General features: G+C 43.2%; 1 protein-coding gene across 3 annotated transcripts in view; it reads right to left on the minus strand.

Annotated features, from left to right (window-relative positions):
• LOC112563778 (parathyroid hormone/parathyroid hormone-related peptide receptor-like) overlaps positions 1–18241 on the minus strand; it is a 61343-nt gene that overhangs the window by 15994 nt on the left and 27108 nt on the right. For 2 of the 3 annotated variants that reach the window (XM_025238101.1, XM_025238102.1), the window contains exons 2-3: positions 15100–15935; positions 2174–2270 (exon numbers count right to left, since the gene is read on the minus strand). In XM_025238101.1, coding sequence (XP_025093886.1) covers positions 2174–2270; positions 15100–15174 — 172 coding nt within the window. In that variant the 5' untranslated portion in view covers positions 15175–15935. Of the gene's footprint in view, positions 1–2173; positions 2271–4211; positions 5045–15099; positions 15936–18241 lie in introns of those variants that run through there. The other variant, XM_025238103.1, reaches the window with a different exon arrangement.

An 18241-nucleotide genomic window follows, 5' to 3' on the forward strand; every position in this document is an offset into this window, starting at 1 on the left:
AGTGACCCCGTGTGCAAGTCAGACGAAGGGAGCAACACGTGATCATAATAAGGAAATGATCTTAAACACGATTTCAACATCTTGATCCCTATGATCCATCTTCGTCTGGGGTTTGATTATTTTGTTGTTGGTCTTTTCGTATTTCCCAGTTTCTAATTCTCACCTTTAAGCTGGCGCGCCGGTGTGATCGCCTCCAAAGTTTGATATCAACGAGAATAAAAACGGAATGCCAGGCTCCAGATTCTCATTTTACAATTTGTCATCATCAATGTCACGTAGTTGATGACAGTTTTATTTCTCATCCTCCGCGCCAGGCACTTGTGATATTTGTTTCACCAACCCCGTTACTTGGCTGTACAGGGAGGTAATCACGTCAAAACCTCTCGGAGTTACCGGCAATGGCGGAAGAGAAGAAAACTCTCTCTCACGAAAACTCTCTCTCCATCTCTCGTGCTTGTATTCGTTTTGGGGCGCAGATGTTTATTCCTGTTTGTGTTTTCTTGTGCTTGTTCTTGTGTTTGGTTGTGTTTTCAGTGCTTGTTTGTGTTTACCTTTGTGTGTCTTGTGTGCGTACCTGTGTGTACCTGTGGATGTGTGTTTGGAATAATAGTGACAACATCTGATAAATGAAACCCATGAAGTTTTGTAGATGTTGCCCTCACGACAATAAAGTTGGTCTCCCTGGCCATCAGTGGCTTGCGGAAGTGAGTCAATGGCTACTTCATGTTTATCTATTTTCTAAATGCTTTTTCTCGCTGCCCTACAAATCAGTATTCATGCTGTATACATCACATCTCTACGATGGCAGTTATGACAGAATTATACAAAGCTTTAGAGTGTAGGGGAAGAGTCTCCTAACCCTGGAATAACTGCGAGGGAGTTGGTACGTGAGTGGGTGAGGTCAGTGAGTACGTGTGTGTGTGTGAGAGTGTGTGTGTGACAAAGTCAGTGGAGTAGATGTACGTGAGTTAGTGCACTGGTGGTTGTATTAAATATATAAGTAGGAAGGAAGGACGGAACCAGGTGATGAATAGGGAGAAAGAAAAAACTGAAAAGCTGACGATGGCAAGAAAAGATGAAAAAGCTTAAACAGAGCAACAAAAACCTCTTCCCCACAAAACAGATGTAAAATAAGGAGGAAATAAGGAAGGACAGAGAAAAAAAAAGTTGTTATTGTCATCTAGTCTCAATCGCCTGACCTAAACAAATCCGGACACACCTGTCGAGTAAGCAATGCACGAAGAATTAAAACAAATGGCAGGCACCGCGAAAAGCGCATGCGTCGCCACGGCCGGAAATCGGCGGAAGTGTAGGTCTGGTCAGGAAGGAACGGACCAGTAACAGCTTTTCTAACTACAGCAGAGGAAATCTTAATAAGAAATTTGTTGCAGAAAAGGCATCTTTTCTTTATTTTTTCCTCCTCCACTCCCTTCCTTCTTTTCGCTCTTTTATTCACTGCTTTTCGATCATAAAAACAAATGAGTGGAAGTGAGAAGGGCCAGAACTTAACCTCAGCCAGTGGAGAGTTGTCTGCCCGCTTCACTGAGTAACATCGTGGAAGTCGATTAGACAAGGAGAAAGATGTGTTGTCCGGGCATTTCGTATTCACATCTAGGTGACCCAATGAGGGGTTTGCGTGTGAGAGAACATTTCATCCCTTATCTTGAATTTGTTTTGTTCGCCTCAGTAATCGCAGCGCATGCGCATTCTGTCTTCATAGAAAGCTCCACAGCCGAGAAAGAAAAAAGAAAAAAAAGAGAGAAAGAACTAGAAGAAGGAACACATCTACAGACACGCAGAAAGATATATATAGACAGAAATAAAGATAGAGTAAGAATAAATAAATGAATGAATGGAAAATAAGAACGAACGAGGCTGTCGAAGAGAAAGACAAGGTTGAAACTAACTTCAACGCAATCCTAGGAAAAGACAAAAACAAGGCACAAACAACTCGTGAGTACAAGGCACAAACAACTCGTGAGTACAAGGCACAAACAACTCGTGAGTACAAGGCACAAACAACTCGTGAGTACAAGGCACAAACAACTCGTGAGTACAAGGCACAAACAACTCGTGAGTACAAGGCACAAACAACTCGTGAGTACAAGGCACAAACAACTCGTGAGTACAAGGCACAAACAACTCGTGAGTAAACACTCAGGTGACAACATACCTGTGAGAGTAACAGGCTGGGTGTTCATCAACTCATCGCACTGCTGCCTGGCCACCCCCAGCCTCCAGATCTGCTCCTCCTCGGACAGCTCCGACACCTGCGGCAGACGATACTCAAAGGGTACTTTGACTACCTACAGGGTAGGTGGTGGCTGAATAACATTTTGTGCGACTAACTGTGCAAGGTGACTGGTTAGAGTGATACACGACTGGCTGTCAGGTAGGTAGGTAAATGCTGTAATATGACATTTTTCTTCGGGTTTCGTAGAAAAGTAAAGCATAGATGAAAGGACTGATCCAGTGTAACCACAGTTCTGACTTTGAGTGAGAGAAAGAAGTGGTTAATGATGTTGATGTGAGTAGGACACGATATACGCACCACACAAACTGGATTTTTCACACACAAAGATTGTGCTTCTGATAGTGTGTGGCTTGACATAAAGTTTAAAATTCAAAGATGAGGCTCAACATTAAAAACTCTGACACACGTTTCCAGGTGATGTTTAAGTTTTCACCCTTACTAAGACAACGGCTAGAAGCGAAAAGACAGGTAAGCCGACAGGTGTCCAGACCCCGCAAACGATGTTTAACCTCTGAAGCCACAAAGCAAAATACCACGGGGGTAAGGAAACAGGAAGTAATACCCGCGGGGTCTGGGCATCGCATTGTAACAACAAAAACAAGACACTTGTCCTTGGGTTCCCCATGTTCCCCGGGGAAACATGGACTTGTTCTTGTTTCCTGACTACGACCTTTGACCTGTTGCACAACGTATCGTCCTGCACCGTGCAGATAATGTTTGCAGGTTGTCTGCTGTCACTGGAGTGACAACCTGCATTATTCAGCAACAGAATTCTGGTTCCTTGCTAGTTGCAATGTTTACAAATAAAAGCATCGAGATAAAAGAGAGACTTTCATAAATTATTGAGGATGTTGACCACGAGGGATGTCATGTGGAACTCGCATCACAAGCGGACAACTTATTTCTTCTGTGGATTTTGTGAATAAAAGTCTGTTGTTCCTTCTCACAATTTCTTTGTCTTTATGTCGTGTGAGTTTGTTAGTGTAAGAGTGTGGATGGTGGCCAATGAGGTGTTAAGCTCAAGTGCCATTAAAATTGAAATACGAAGTCAGTCTATAACCGGCAAACAGAATTGTTAAAGACATGCGGTCACAGACTGTAAATATTTACTGCAGACCACTAAACATAAACAATGAAAATGAAGTATATTGAAGTATGAGCTGTAGTTCCGACAATAATGTATTGCTCTAGTAAAGTTTCTATGACCGAGGTTTCTAAATACTCAATTGCGAACAAACTAAAAGCTGTTGAGACTAAAGCTGTAAGTGGATAGTCGGTGCTGTACTTATCTCATTCACTGGGACTTCAAAGACTCGCATACTCATAATTATCTACTTTAGTTCGCCTGGCAGACTGATGTGAACATCGAAAGGTCAAGCACAAATTTGCTTCACGAGAGAAATGCAAGGACTGTTATAAAATACGGAATTCCTGCACTCCAGAGAGCACGAGGGTCTGTCTGGACTAGACTGACATTTATTCCTCTCGCTCTCCTGACAATTCCTGTCTTCAGTAAACACAGACAACAACACTCAGAATTCAGGAAACATCTAGTTTAGACACACAACTTGAATAATGATGAGGAAAGAAAACAAACTAGTCAGCAGACAAACAATAAATCACTCAACTAGCGCAGGAAAAAAAAAATGTTTGAATTTTCATCATAAAAATTTGAACGAATTGTTGTTAAGTTAAAATATTAACATGACAATTTGTTAATAAAACTTTCAATTCGCAAGCAAGCAAAGTATAAGTATCATCCTGCCATCAAAATAATTTATTTTACCTTGTCAAAAAAGAAAAGGATAAGGATGAAAGGAACTTTCTTTGCTGTTCAGGACAATTCGTATCATCAAGACTACAGGACAGGACAGTCTAAGCCCCTCCCTCACAAACCTCTTGTCTTTAGTGTCACATGACTCAGCTTTCACATCAGGAACTTAACGACAGGTTCTACCTCACAAGTTGAAGTGTTTCCAGAGGTGACTTGGCACATCTTGCTGCACACGACCCCCCAGACCTCGAGTGAAGGTAGGAAGCAGGTAGCACAGGTGTCGTCTGACAAGCAGCGATGTCAGCACGATGTCCTCATCTTCCAGGGAACAACTATCGGATGACAGCCCCGGGTGCCGGTGTCAAGCTCCGCAGCTTCCGGGACAATGAAGCTGAGCAGAGCAGCGGTGGCAAGTGAGCGGCCAGGGGGCGCAACTCTCAACGATTGCGCGCTGCGGCAGACGACAGCAGAAAATGGATGCTGCGCACGCGCGCGGACCTTGACGACCTAAGATGGCCGACCTGCCAACACTCGCGCGCTGCAACAGTGACGACAGTTTTGTCGTTGCCTTCAGATGAACCTTTACTGAGTCCTCGCTGTCCTCACTTGGCGACGAGGCTGGCGAGGACGAAGTATCTTCCAGATCGCGATCAGTGATTGATGTGGATGCTCGGGTGACAGGGTTTCCTGGGCTGGTCTCTTTTATTTCAGGAACAGCTCACCTCCTGTACCAATCTATTACATCATCTCACACCACCGTGTTCTCAATAAAGCTCACATCAAAGAAGATTTCAATGTGTTACCAAACATTCATGCGTCAACTGGGTCGTTTTCTTTCTTGAAAATATCTTTCCATTGGACAATCATCATCAAAGGAAGAGACCATCAGCTACTGAGAGTAGTCTAAAGTAGAGGTCTAAAGGTCAGAGTTAACAGCTTGGAAGGTGGTCACAGTATGAGGTGATGGGTGGCAGGTGCTTTAGACACTGGGGTCAGTGACAGAATATTTGCGGTGCTCACATTAGTCTTGTTTCCATAGAATGCTTTATCCGAAACTTTTCGCATAAACAAAACTTGTTTGAGACTTTATAAATCAACTCTACAGAAAGGACGATACTGAACTGCCCAGTAAATAACATTTTCGCAGTGGTCGGGTTTAAATAACAGACACTATAAAAATAAACATAAAATAAAGTTTGAGGTGGAACTAAAGACTGCTGGTTCGATTTTAGAGAAGCTTTTCTTTGCTTCACAAAGCACCATGCTTCGCCTCTTCATCGTCGACCTGAATTTATTTCTGCTACTTTCGTGCCGATAAAATCTGTTCTTAAAATTGCTGACAGCTTTCCGATAAGCTGAGATACTGAGCTATAAAACTGAACTTCATTATTAACATCCAGTGGCCATAACCACGCATGCGCAGTCCGAACTACGTCCTGAAGTTCGAGTGTTGAATGCTTCATTGTCTTGCACCTCATCAACCGACAGAAGTTTGACCATCAATTATACTTTACAATACTTTACACTCTGGGTCTCAGCCCCCGCAAGACTACATTACCCTCGGAGTAAATGGAAGATGGCCATGAATGCAAGCCCAGGGTGTTTTGACACTGGTCATTGTCTTTTTTTAAAAAAAAGAAAAGAAAAAGTTATTTCCAAATGGTTCTCTAGCACGCAGAGACTGACGGGATATGAAAACACAGCATCATCAGCGCAGACGTCAACATGCTCAAGTGGAGTTGCTCGAGGCGATAAAAGAGTCGAGGGCAGAAGAAAAGATCGTGAAGACGTCACTTCATCACTCGCTCATCTCGCACCAACTGCTCACGAAGCCCCCGGCAAGTCTGGATACAAAAATCTCTCGTCCTTCCGGTGGTAACAATAGGCGAGAGAGCAGGAAGCTTCTGTCTATAATACAGATTGTGTTTCAAATGATGAGATAAAGAATATCATCATGATGAAAGCGTCATCAGTGCGAGGTAAAAACTTTCTCGACTGTTGATGCAGTTGCTGTGCCACTCACCTTTTGTGCGAACCCGGAGCTGAGAGATATGTACTCTTGCAGTCTCACCTTTCTCTCTGTCTCTCTCTATCTCTATCTCTTGTCCACTGGACCATGCTTTGCACTTGCAGACGAGTTCGTGCCATGCTGACTGCTCAGTGTTCTCGCCGGTTCCATGCTCTGCTTCACTCACCTTTCCGCTCGGACTGGCTGCCAGACCTTTTGATGCTGAGCTGTCACGGAATGTCACGAGTGCAGATAATTCTTGTGTTTATAGTTGTTGATGAGTGTTTATCCGTTTGCTTGTCGACGTGTTTGGACTTTAGTAAAGTGTATTGACCTTTAAGCAGAGAAGTGGACTATAGAACCTCTTGATGATGATGATGACGACGATGAGGACGATTATTATTATTAGTTTCGTGTGGATTAAAGCCTTCTCAGACAATGATGGGCAAATATTATTTATATTAAACACCGATCACAAAGTAGAAAGCGGGCAATATATTAAAACAAGAGACCAAGCCAGTCCGGTAATATTAAAATAGTTTTGCACTTTATACACACGAGGTAGACGTGGGAATAAGATCCGTGCTCCATCAGTCAGAAAGTCATGAAAAGTATTTGTAGTCAGAATCTTGATTCCTTTCTTCATCCAATCGTTTCTTACCAAAACACACACACACACACAGTTTTCCCTTTTTAACTCATTTGAGTTCGTGGGTCTCAAAATGTTTGTCGTATTTTACAGGTTACTTCTCTGTGATTTTCTTTTTTCATTCACTCCTGTACTGCTCGACTGGGTACGTGTAAAGTCCTCAAGAAAAGAAGATAACAAAAATAATTGAAAAGAATAAAAAAAGAAAAAGCTATTTTAAAACAGTTTTCTAACATTCAGAGACTGACGGCACATGAAAACATCTTCATCATGGCTCAAGAGTGGTGCTGCCTGGGGGCGGGTAAGGAGTCCACAGGGAGGACAGAAGAAAAGATAATGAAGACATCACTTCAACACTCATTCCTCTCGCTCCAGCCTCTCAAGATGCCCTCCGCAAGTCTGGAACTAAAAACTCTCGTCCTGCCTGTTGTAACAATGGGCGACAATGGGCTCCTGTCTGTGATAGAGGTTTGTATTTATATGATGGGATACAGAATTTAATGCTTTAAAGGCATCATCAATGTGTTGTTTCTGAAATATAATGGTTTGAAAGTTTACAAAATATTTTGCATACAGCCATTTATGTTCTTGTTTTCTGACTGATCCGAATACAGTACAGACTCAGCAACAAACTGTCGTATAACTCGTATGATTTAAGTGAATACGAAATATCAGAGCCAGCGCATGATGGTAGTTAGCAAAAGCAGTAACAAGACAATGTTTAAACAAGCCACGAGTGATGAAAGACATGTAGAAAAACTGTAATCCAGGCTGCAAATGGTACTTGCACACCACAGGCCATAGAACAGATTAACGGACAGAAAGAAGTTTAGTCTGTTGTGCCACTCATGGTTGCCCACAGAAAACCCAACATTCCCAAGTCCAGCGATGGAATAGTTGCAAGACATTCAACTGTCGGCCATCCTTCACGAATCTCAAAGCCAAGCGCCGGAGGCTGAGTGAAAAACTCGAACTGTCGGCCAAAGCAGTTGTGATTTATACAAACAGTTTACACACCAAAGGTCACACAGGTTAATAGGGTCCGTGCTCCATCACTAAATCATTCATGAAAATGTATTGATCCTCGTAGTTTTAGCTCTCATTCCATTAATCTCTCCTTTTATCATCCAATCATTTCTTATCATAACACACACACATACACAGACAAATACACACACACAGACTAAACATTTCGCTAACACATTTTAACACATTTGATTCGGTGAATGACAAAGTATGGTTTGTTTGGTGTCCAGACACTTAATCCCCAGACACTTCATCCCCAACGCTTCATCCTTAAAATGAAATTTTAACTATAAAAATTATGAAGCACACGAAAAATTTAATTGAAATTCAAATAATTATCTTCATATAAACATCACAATAAGTTTTACCATTAAAATACTTTAACTAATGTTGTAGATGTTTAAATGACGTTGAAGTTAATAGCATGATTTAAATATTATTAATATATTTCAATATTTATTTTAATTGTAAAACTTATTGTGATGTTTATATGAAGATAATTATTTGAATTTCAGTTAAATTTTCCGCCGGCTTCATAATTTTTATAGTTAAAATTTCATTTTAAGGATGAAGCGTTGGGGATGAAGTGACTGGGGATTAAGTGACTGGGAACCGGTTTGTTTATTTTATCTATTTTTCTTTGAATTTTTTCCTGCTATCCGCTCACCCACTTCTAACAAGGCTGACAACGCAAAATAAAGCAAAATCAACAAAAACCAGAAGTAACCACACACGAAACAAAATGAAAGCAACAGGAAAGAAGACAGAAGAAAGCAGTGAAGTCAGCACATTGTGTGGTGCCCGACTGTGAAGGGAGGAGCTGTCACCAGCCTGTACACGCCTGCAAATTGAGTTCGCGTGACACCAGCGGCGTCGCTGCAACTGTCTTCGACGACAACCGTCGGCGTGGTTGCGCCAAGTCCTCCCCGAGGACAGGAACAGCAGCTCAGCAGGTGTTACACCCGATCCCCACGACCGCCGCCATCAGGGCGAGATGGTTCCACGGCGCACGACGCTCTTCTAATTGGCTGCCGGAGTTTTTTTCTTTTGGTAGCTGCATACAGAAGGCGGAGAATGAACACATGGGGGCTGCAGTTTTTCTTTTTAACTGCTCTACCCGGAAGGCGATTTCCGTTACAGGGTGTGATCCCACCAGCACGATATTTTAAACTCAGAATGTAGGTAAGTTTTCCTGAGGGTGGAGGCAACTGCATCTTTTTTTTTTTTTTCACCGGTCGGTAACATTTCTATGACCTTGTCGCGCTCGTTATCACTTGAGATTCAAGGTAAAGATGTTTTCCTATCATTTTTTTTTTTTGGAGAGGAAGAGGGGTTTGGAGGGAGGAGTGTGTTGGTACTCGTGAGGGAAATTAGTAAAAGGATAAAGGGAATGGATTCCGTGAAATACATGGAAGCTGCGTCTGACAGCCACACCCCGGGAACAACAGCTTCTGTAGCTCTCAACACCACATCCTCTGGGAGGACAGGGTGCGGGGACCCAACAGACAATGAGAAGGGGCAACAACAAACAACAATAACAACAGCTGCAGTAACAAACACTTCCCCCCACATGCTGGCACTGAATGTTGTCACTAGTCAAGATGTTTTGTGATTATATGTGATGTTAGTAAATGTTCTCTCTATAGGCTGCTATCCCTTTCTTCTTTTGTTTTCTTCTCTTTTCTGTCACTAGAAACTGCAGTTCATCATAATTGGAGAGCTTGCACGTAAGGAACCGCATGGACAGATTGTTAACATGTCTGAGCTGACAGACACTCCATCAGAGGCGAGAACAACCGCCACGACCACGACAAAGCTACGAGAGCACGCCTCCATCACAAGTACAAATTTCTTCAGGAGGCTCCCCATCCTCTGCTCGCCCTCCCTGACAGACGGGAATCGATCTGACTCCGTGACTGACAGTCCGTCTCTAATCTTCTTGTTTATTTTCCTCCCATTTCTTCAGTTTACAGGATGTAATGGCGCCCAAAGTTACACAAAGAGTCAGTCCAGGAACTTCCCTGAGCCCAGCAAATACTTCACAACTTCGCGATTGATTACCTGCTGACACTCACTTGCCCACTGGAAACTAAAGAAACGGCTTCATATAGAAAAGAAAGAAGGAAGAAAAACGGCAGACAGACAGAGAAGCAGGCAGGCAGGCAGACAGACAAACTAATAAAAACAGGAAACTTGAAATTTAAAAAAAAAACAGAAAAGACAAAAGACACAAAAATAAACAAAGGAAGGAAAGACAAACAAACAAAAGAACAAAAAAGAACAAAAGGAAAGAGAAAGACGACAGATAATGCATTACCGATAAATCGAGACAGACAGACAGACAGACAGACAGACAGAGAGACAGACAGAAGGAGAGAGGGAGAGAGGGAGAGAGGGAGAGAGATGGGAGACTACTTCCATCAGACAGCTATATGCGGGTACATTCATCTCTTGTCCATAGCCCCAGGATGACAACAAAAGCCACACACCTTCAGCACCAGTCTCTCTTAGTGTGAATGTGCATTGAAGGGAGGGAGGGAGGACTGGGGCAAGAAAACCTCAGGTGCACTCAGAAAACTTTGTATTTTTGTGTCTTGTTCTATTAATTTAATGTGCGTGTGTATGTGTGCGTGCGCGCGGAATGTTGTCTCCAGTCAAAGCTAACTACCTCTAACTGCTACAGTTATTGTTTTTCTATAAGTCAGGCAGCAAAACGTGTTTTTAAGCAATTTTCAGAACTGACACATGTGATCAAAGAGTCTGGTAAAAGCAAGGTGGCATATTTCTGACAATGTTCATTGGAATACGTCTGTCGGGAGTTATCTTGGTCACCTTAGGAATGATGTTCGCACTCAACAGAAAAGACAGAAAAATATTTGACAAAGAACTTTTCTTCTCTGTCTGTGCTTATCTTCTTTCCGTCCAATCTATCTGCTTGCTCACCTATCCACCTGTCTGTCTGTTTTCTTGTTTTTTTTTTATCAACAGTGTAATTAATTTCATCGATGCAGAAGATGACTATATAGAAAAATGAAGAACATTTCTATCAGACAAGCTTGCGACTGAATACATGTTCACTCCACCCGCCCTTTGGGTCTGAACTAGTGAACAGTTAGTAAAACAATCCTCATGGACTGTGTAAGAAATTATCTTCTCGTTGGACCAACTAAAAGACTGAAGACATGGAATATCTCTGATTGAGAAAGAACAGTTACAAAAGGCAAAGAGAACAAGAAGAAATTGTTGTATGGAGAAATCCACAGTGTGACAGAAAACCTACAGTTAGCAATGTAAGAATGTTACATATTATGACTACATAGCTTAAAGTGTCCGTAGTTTAGAACTTCTGTATTCACATGGTGATCTTCATGGGCCTCGAAAACGGAGAGAGTTTGTAGGAGTTAAAGACTTGTAATCATTTCATCTGGTCAAGATGCTGACCTCTGGTTTGGCTAATTTAAATATCCCACAACTACCTCTACCCGACCTCCACCTGAGCCTGGTTGTGTCTCTATAAGGGAAGGTGTTATTTGCTATTTCATTGAGCAGTATTTTGTACTGAGTTCGATCCAGAGGTCGGAAAGCAAAGTCGAGTCCTTTGTACCCTGTGGCGAGTTCTTCCTCGTTGCAGACTTTGCCCAAACATCCTCGCCACCCGCCAGACAGAGGAGTGCCATGGCGACCGCCACGTTGACGACATGTCAATGAAATGGCAGCGGTCCTGACATGACATGGCAGTTATGTCTCCTCCCACTGCCGAGCAAATCTGGATGTAATGGGTCTGCACCCCTGATCAATCATACAGGAACGAGGGCAACGGATCCTCTGGCCAAACCAGGATTCAGCGAGAGATTATTTTGATGCCTCCCAAGAAGTTCATTACAAATCAGGATATCACGACAGTAAATTCCAACGGTAAGTGCCATGTTTTGCCTTCCTGAGAAAGGTCCTTTCCAATATCTCGCCGGTAAAGAGAAAAAAAGGCTTAAATAACTTATTAGTTGAGATTTACTTATCGCCGAGATCAGACAGAAAGACCAATGTCGACTGAGGCGACTGGCATCTTCTAGCTCGTCACAGACGATGTGGAGTTTTTTCTTTTCTTGTACCAACGATACCAAGGAGACTCCAGAATATTTCACGCAAATTGCAATTTTCTTGTTTATTCGAATGCAGTCGGTATTTTAAAGTAAAAATAATAGCGAGGAAAAAAGTGTGGTCCGTTTCGTTTTCACTGAAAGGAAAAGAAAAACTCAAGACCTAATTGATTGTGAATGGTGTGTGTGTTGGTGTGTGTGTTTGCATGCGTGTGTGTGTGCGTGTGTTACTACCTTCCAACGTGAGCTGTGCTCCACAACAAGTCACGTGTTAACAAGAAAAGTGTCGGCGCTTATAACAACAATTCATGGCCACCTTGATTTACCTATTGGGTAAAGTATGTTTGGTTTCTTTGGTAATGATCCACAGGGTGAAATGTCTGGTCTACGAGTAAACTCCTTTCTAATTTCATGAGCCTGTGATACAATCAGGATATTTCTTGATTGGTGATAACGACGATAAGCGGAAGTGAACAGACTATCCGGGGTCAAGGCCACTATAATGAAGAAGGAAGTGAGTGAGAAGCGAAAACAACGGAGGAGGCACAAGATGAATACTGGCCCCCACGTACTCCTCCCTGGCTAAAATCTCATGGCTTTTGCAAGAAAGAAATTATTGCACTCAAACACCAATGTCTCTCTAATTGTAACCCATAATTTCAAACATGCAGTAGACGACGCCAAACAATCATTCATCCAAACACTTCTGTCCATCCTCTCAGTCACCAATACATTTAAAAGTCCACAACAATCAAGAAGAATGAAGTGAGGTGGTCACTGTCAGAGACTGGTACACGAGTGGAAGCAATGGCTTCTAAAGACATTTTGAAGTTGTCTGAAGTAGGTCCTGCATCTTGTTCCGGACTGCTGGGCCGAGATAAGAGAAGGAAAAACCTCACAAACAGGACGAATGATGCTAGAGATGATGGTGCAAACAAAAAGCAAGTAAGTCTAAAAAATGTGAAAACCCCACCAGAATATCCTCTGGATAATGAGAGGGTGATGTCGCAAACATCACAAAAAACTGAGCAAAGGGAGAGAAGCAAAGAGGCGTCTAGGGCTCTGGAGCGATGCTTCGTTAAAAATTCATCCAACATTTTGAGATTTTTTCTTCATTTCACTCGCGCCTGGCTGCGAGCTGTTTACAATCTAGAGAAATGTTCTGAGCTAGAAAAAAGGTTTGATCAATTATAATACCAGCTAAGGACCCCCAAAGAACCGACACGACATTTGAGATGATACATATATACATCTTTTTTTTCTTCTTTTTTTTCCCTTTTCTGTAAGGTCCCCCTATGATGTTTGTATACAGACAATCATGGTCAACAACAATTTGTTGCAAGTGGAGGGAACATCGCCAATTGCTTCGTCCTGATCGAACTCTGAAGAGATCATTACCAGACAGAAAAAGTGCACGAAAAAATAGAAAATGGGAATGATGTGATTTTTTGTCGTGCTCTAAATTTTCTTATTCCCAAGTCAACATCAGACGGATGCCAAAAAAATTCCGAATGGTTGTTTTACTTAACAGGAAAAGGCTTTCGCCCAGAAGGTAGATGAGATGTTGAACGCAGGTGGAAAAATTGACCTGATGGCAATGATTGTTAGCAGGTGGTCGTGTGCCGGGAGATGGGCTCTGAACCCAAGACCCTACGATCTTCACAGTGCTGACCATATCGGTGTGCGTGTGTGTGGGGGGGGGGAGGGAATGAGGTGGGGTGGTGGTAGCCACTACTCTAACGAACAGCCCACAAAGCAGCGATGAAAGCGATGACGTACACGATGACACACGTTGACATTTATCACCTGCAAATTCCACCCAACTAGAAAATCGTGGCTTTTACCTGTCTCTCTGCTGTTTAGCAGCAACAAACGCTCGTAATAATCGTCAATAAAGTTTGAAGGTGCTAAAACATGATCAGAAGAATTAGGACAGACATAATCCGTCTTTGATGATGACAGCTAACCTGACTCACACTGTTTTAAAAAAACCTGTTGTCTGCAAACAAAATCAAAGAGCCAGAAGCTAGACGGAGAGAGAAGGAAGGAAAAATAAAGGCGGATGAAGAACTAGAAGGAAGAACCGAGATGGTTGCACACGACAGCAGGATGTTGGCAGCAGGTAGGAGGACGCTGGTGACCTGTCATCTGAACCGCGTCCTCTTCTTCACAGGCCAAAGTTCACCCGAGTGCAAAGCCCTTTACTTACACACAACTGTCCCTACTGGCCTTTACCATACATAAAAGTGTCCATATAACTCTTTACCGTAAATAAAACTGTACATGACCGTACCATTAACATTCGTGAAAGTGTCCGTATCCCTCTTTACCATACATTAAACCGTCCTCTGCCCATCAGAAGTTACAGGCTCTTTCAGGTGTAGAATTGCACCTGACAGCATTCTCTCTCACGTACCTCCCACCCACCCCCAACCCCCAGTCCCCCCTTACGTGTGGAACAAGTCGCCTTCCTTCTCTCTATCTGCGTGTCTGCGGTGGGCGACTTTATCATAATTCATCTCCAGGTCGACCTGGTGGCTGCCAAAACACAGTCTTGGTGGCGCACGTGAGTGGATCCCCGACAAAATGCTTGGAGACCCTGCGAGATGCAAACCTGATATCGGGGAACATTTTGGTTTGGGCAGCGGGAATGTGTTATCACCACTCGACATTCGCATCCTGTACACCGCGGATTAATCTTCTGTCAGTCCAGTAATAAAGTGCCTACATACTGTTCCTCGCAGTGTTTTATCCTGGGTATAGCAGCATTTCTCTATCCTGGGTATAGCAGCATTTCTCTATCCTGGGTATAGCAGCATTTCCCTATCCTGGGTATAGCAACTTTTCCCTCTTGTTAAACTCTTTTACTTTAAGCCTAAGCACACACAGTTTCGCAAAAATTAATTTGCAAAACAGACTTCATTATCTGACTGACCATGGCATTTGCATGCTGCTCCACAGAAAACAATTTATTTATCAAACAATCTTATCCAGTGGACGTATCTCAAGGACTCTCTCCTGCCACAAGAAAGTCGACTCCAGAGAGTGAGTGTCGAGCTTTCACTTCTCTAACTCAAGAGACTGTCTGACTATTACAGTAATCAAACTTGTTATCACAGTTCTTGAGTCTTCTAAGATTTTTATCAGTTTCCCTGAAAAAAGACGCAGTTAGAGGACCTTCTATGATGGCGTGTGTGTTTGTTTGCGTGGATCTGGAATAAAACAAACAATCTACTAGGACTACAGCAAAGAGGCGAGTGAGGTGTTAGTTTTTAATAAAAACAATCATACCTGGGCCCTTGTACAGGTGACCACTAGTAGAAAAAAACTGAGCGCTGGAAATCTGTATCCTCGCCAGTTTTTCATCGTTATTCAGAATCACGTGGAATGTTACGAGAGTAAGAAGAAAAAACAATCCCTAGGGACCATCACGATGCATGACACCAAGACAACCGTCGTGAACTCCTCACCGAGCATCCATGATTAAAACTCTTTTTGTCATCTCACCCCAAGGCGCGGAGTCTGCTGGTCACTCGCCCTCCAGTCGCGGGGCCAGGACCTCACTAGCGAGGCACATCCGCCACGCGATCGTCGCGTTCATCAAGTCAGCCCGTGACGTCACATCCTCGTCAGCGGTGGACGAAAAAATAAATCAAGGACAGAGGAGATTTTTTTCTCTCGCGGAGTTTTTTTTTTCCACCAAGCAAATGAAAAATGATTCGATGACAAGGAGTGAGTATTAATACGTTCGCCACTCCTTCTTAGGAACGAAATCTCGGATTGGACGATGTTTTTGGATTCACGCCATCGATCTCTGCCTACTTCCGAGACTTGTCGTCACGTGTGAAGGGTGCCTTACAGACGGTGGTGTAGCGGCCGACACCTTCCTTGTGTTATTGACGATGACGAAGGATGCTGCCTGCTCGATGTTGTCCCAAGGTGCGCCACACGCTGTCCTTAAGATGCTTATCCGCTGGAGTTCCAAGGGATGGCACGTCACCGGAAGCAACGGACGTCACTGGAAAGTTCCAGACGTCTCCCTTGTATCTCTGACCTCTGACACCTGCGCTACCAGGTAGCAAACGATGAAGCTTGTATTCCTCTCACCGGAAGAGATCATGTGTCGCCTGGACAGAGAGAAACAAACAGTTACTTTTTGACAGTAATTAGAATTTTAACTGATAAACAATTGTCGTGAAAAGCTTCGTATGCAGCTCAGTGACAGAGCTGTCGCATCTGTGATGCTGTACGAAAAAAATATCTGCATTGCGATAGCAAGATGTAAGTAAATATAACAAATGCAAACTCATTCACTGACTAAAGCACACAGTGGCGTAGGAACCAGGGAAGGTGGCCAGAGGGGCAGCCTCCTCCTCAAAAACAAAACAAAACAAAACAAAAAAACAAAAAAACAAAACCCCAAAAGTACTGAGGAGGCAGGAATGTGAATGTTGTTCATTGTCAGCATGGAGGGTAACCCCGCATCCCACCCCCTTTAAAAAAAAAAAGCCGAGCATCTTACGCCGCTGACAGAAGCACGTGCGCCCTCATGCACTCAGAACTCCGTTGTTCTCAGCAGCCATAAAAATGTCAAACCGATAATAATAATCAGCAAACATGCCAACAGACCGGTAAAACAATTAACTCATTATTTATGCTTATATTTTATTGCTTCATCTAATACTTCACGTCACCTAAACTACAGACACTTGTCGTGAGTAGCATACATGCCAGGGTCACACTCGCGTGACCTGCTCCACGGGGTCAAGGTCTGAGGCAGTCAGCACCCAGTAATGGAGGGTCTGGTGACAGCACCCCACCAGTAATTCAGTTCCAGTCGCGGCTATTTTCTGCTGACCATTTTGTGTGGATGGCGTGTCAGACTGCCAGACGCCGTGGCACGCACTTGCAATGCGCGTGCATTAAAGATGGCGAACTGCGACCGTCGTCTGTGACCCTCGCTCAGATATGCGTGAGTTGAGATAAAGACAGACAGAAGCAGCGGATACCCAACAGCTCACGCAAAGCTAGAGACATTCTTTTATTTATTTACTTGCTGACGGTGCAGAAGGGAATGTGTTCCCCAGAGCCTCGTAAGGCGGAGTCGGTAAATGTCAGTGGTTCATGGCAGGGAATGTCCAGGGTACATCGCGTCTGTCACCCTGACAGGTCCCTGAAAGTGGACAGTTGCTGGGTGGGCAAGAGATAGTTTCATTGTGTCCCTGACTGCACGCGCACCCTTGTAAGGAAGGGGGGTCCTGTACTCTAGGTACGTGATCTTTGGGTAATGCAAGAGTGATTCCCTGTGCATAGAATGCAGGTGCGCGCGCCTGTGTGTGTGTTTGCGTGTTTGAAAGCAACAAGAACATCTCTTATTACGAAGCTAATAATTATAAAGGTAACAAGAAAGGCGACTGCAATAGTTTTAAATAAAAAGTCAGAGGTCTTAAGAAACTCAAAAACAGAGCACACAAGAAGTTAATAAATAATATTTTAAACTTCTCATAACGGATATACTCTAATTACACCGTAGCTAACCTAATTTGTATCGAATGTTCACACCATTCACATCTTTCCACAAGTTGAACAGTGACACAGGCCATGACATGTCAGGGAGTGTACAGCACCTACTGTATCCCTCCCTGTGTGATCCCCTGTAATACTGACACCACTGTAAATATTACCGACAAGACGAACTAACACATTTGCTGTGAGTTAAAATAAACTAGGTAGGCGGTAAATAGTTGAACTATAAACTAGGTAGGTGGTGAATAGTTTTACTATAAAATGATTTGTGCTCACCGTCAGTTTTTCTGATGTTTTCTGTACGAAATGAATAAACATACAATCGCTCCATCACACACAAGTCTCAGAGAAATACTGAGAAACAGATAGAGAGATAAAAATGCAGCGAGAGACCAGAAAATGGAGTAAATAGAATAACCTATTTACTACTTTTTAAGAGATAAGCAAGAGCACAACAAATTAGATAAATCATGATTCTTGAACTCCATGATTTACGCATACACAAGCACGCACGCACCACAACAGAGATACACGCAATAGAAGACGCATAGTCCATTGTGTACAAATAAAACTCACACATACACCTACTAGCACATACACTAACACACGCAAACTAACACACACAAACGCCCACCCACCAACGCTCACACACACACACACACAAACATACACACCCACCAACACACACACATAAACATACACATACACACCCACCAGTACACACACACGAACATACATGCTAACATACACATACACACCCACTAACACACCCACATACACACACTCACACAGCAGCTGGGTTCCGATGATAAGGCTGCTAAGTGGGAGGGTGGTGACTCAACTCGAGCACGTGACACTGGTAGGCATGGTGATACAGAGCTGAGATCGGATAACAATTCACTTGGCG

This window comes from Pomacea canaliculata, linkage group LG5 (genome assembly GCF_003073045.1).
Source record: "Pomacea canaliculata isolate SZHN2017 linkage group LG5, ASM307304v1, whole genome shotgun sequence".
In the NCBI taxonomy this organism is placed as follows: Eukaryota; Metazoa; Mollusca; class Gastropoda; order Architaenioglossa; family Ampullariidae; genus Pomacea; species Pomacea canaliculata.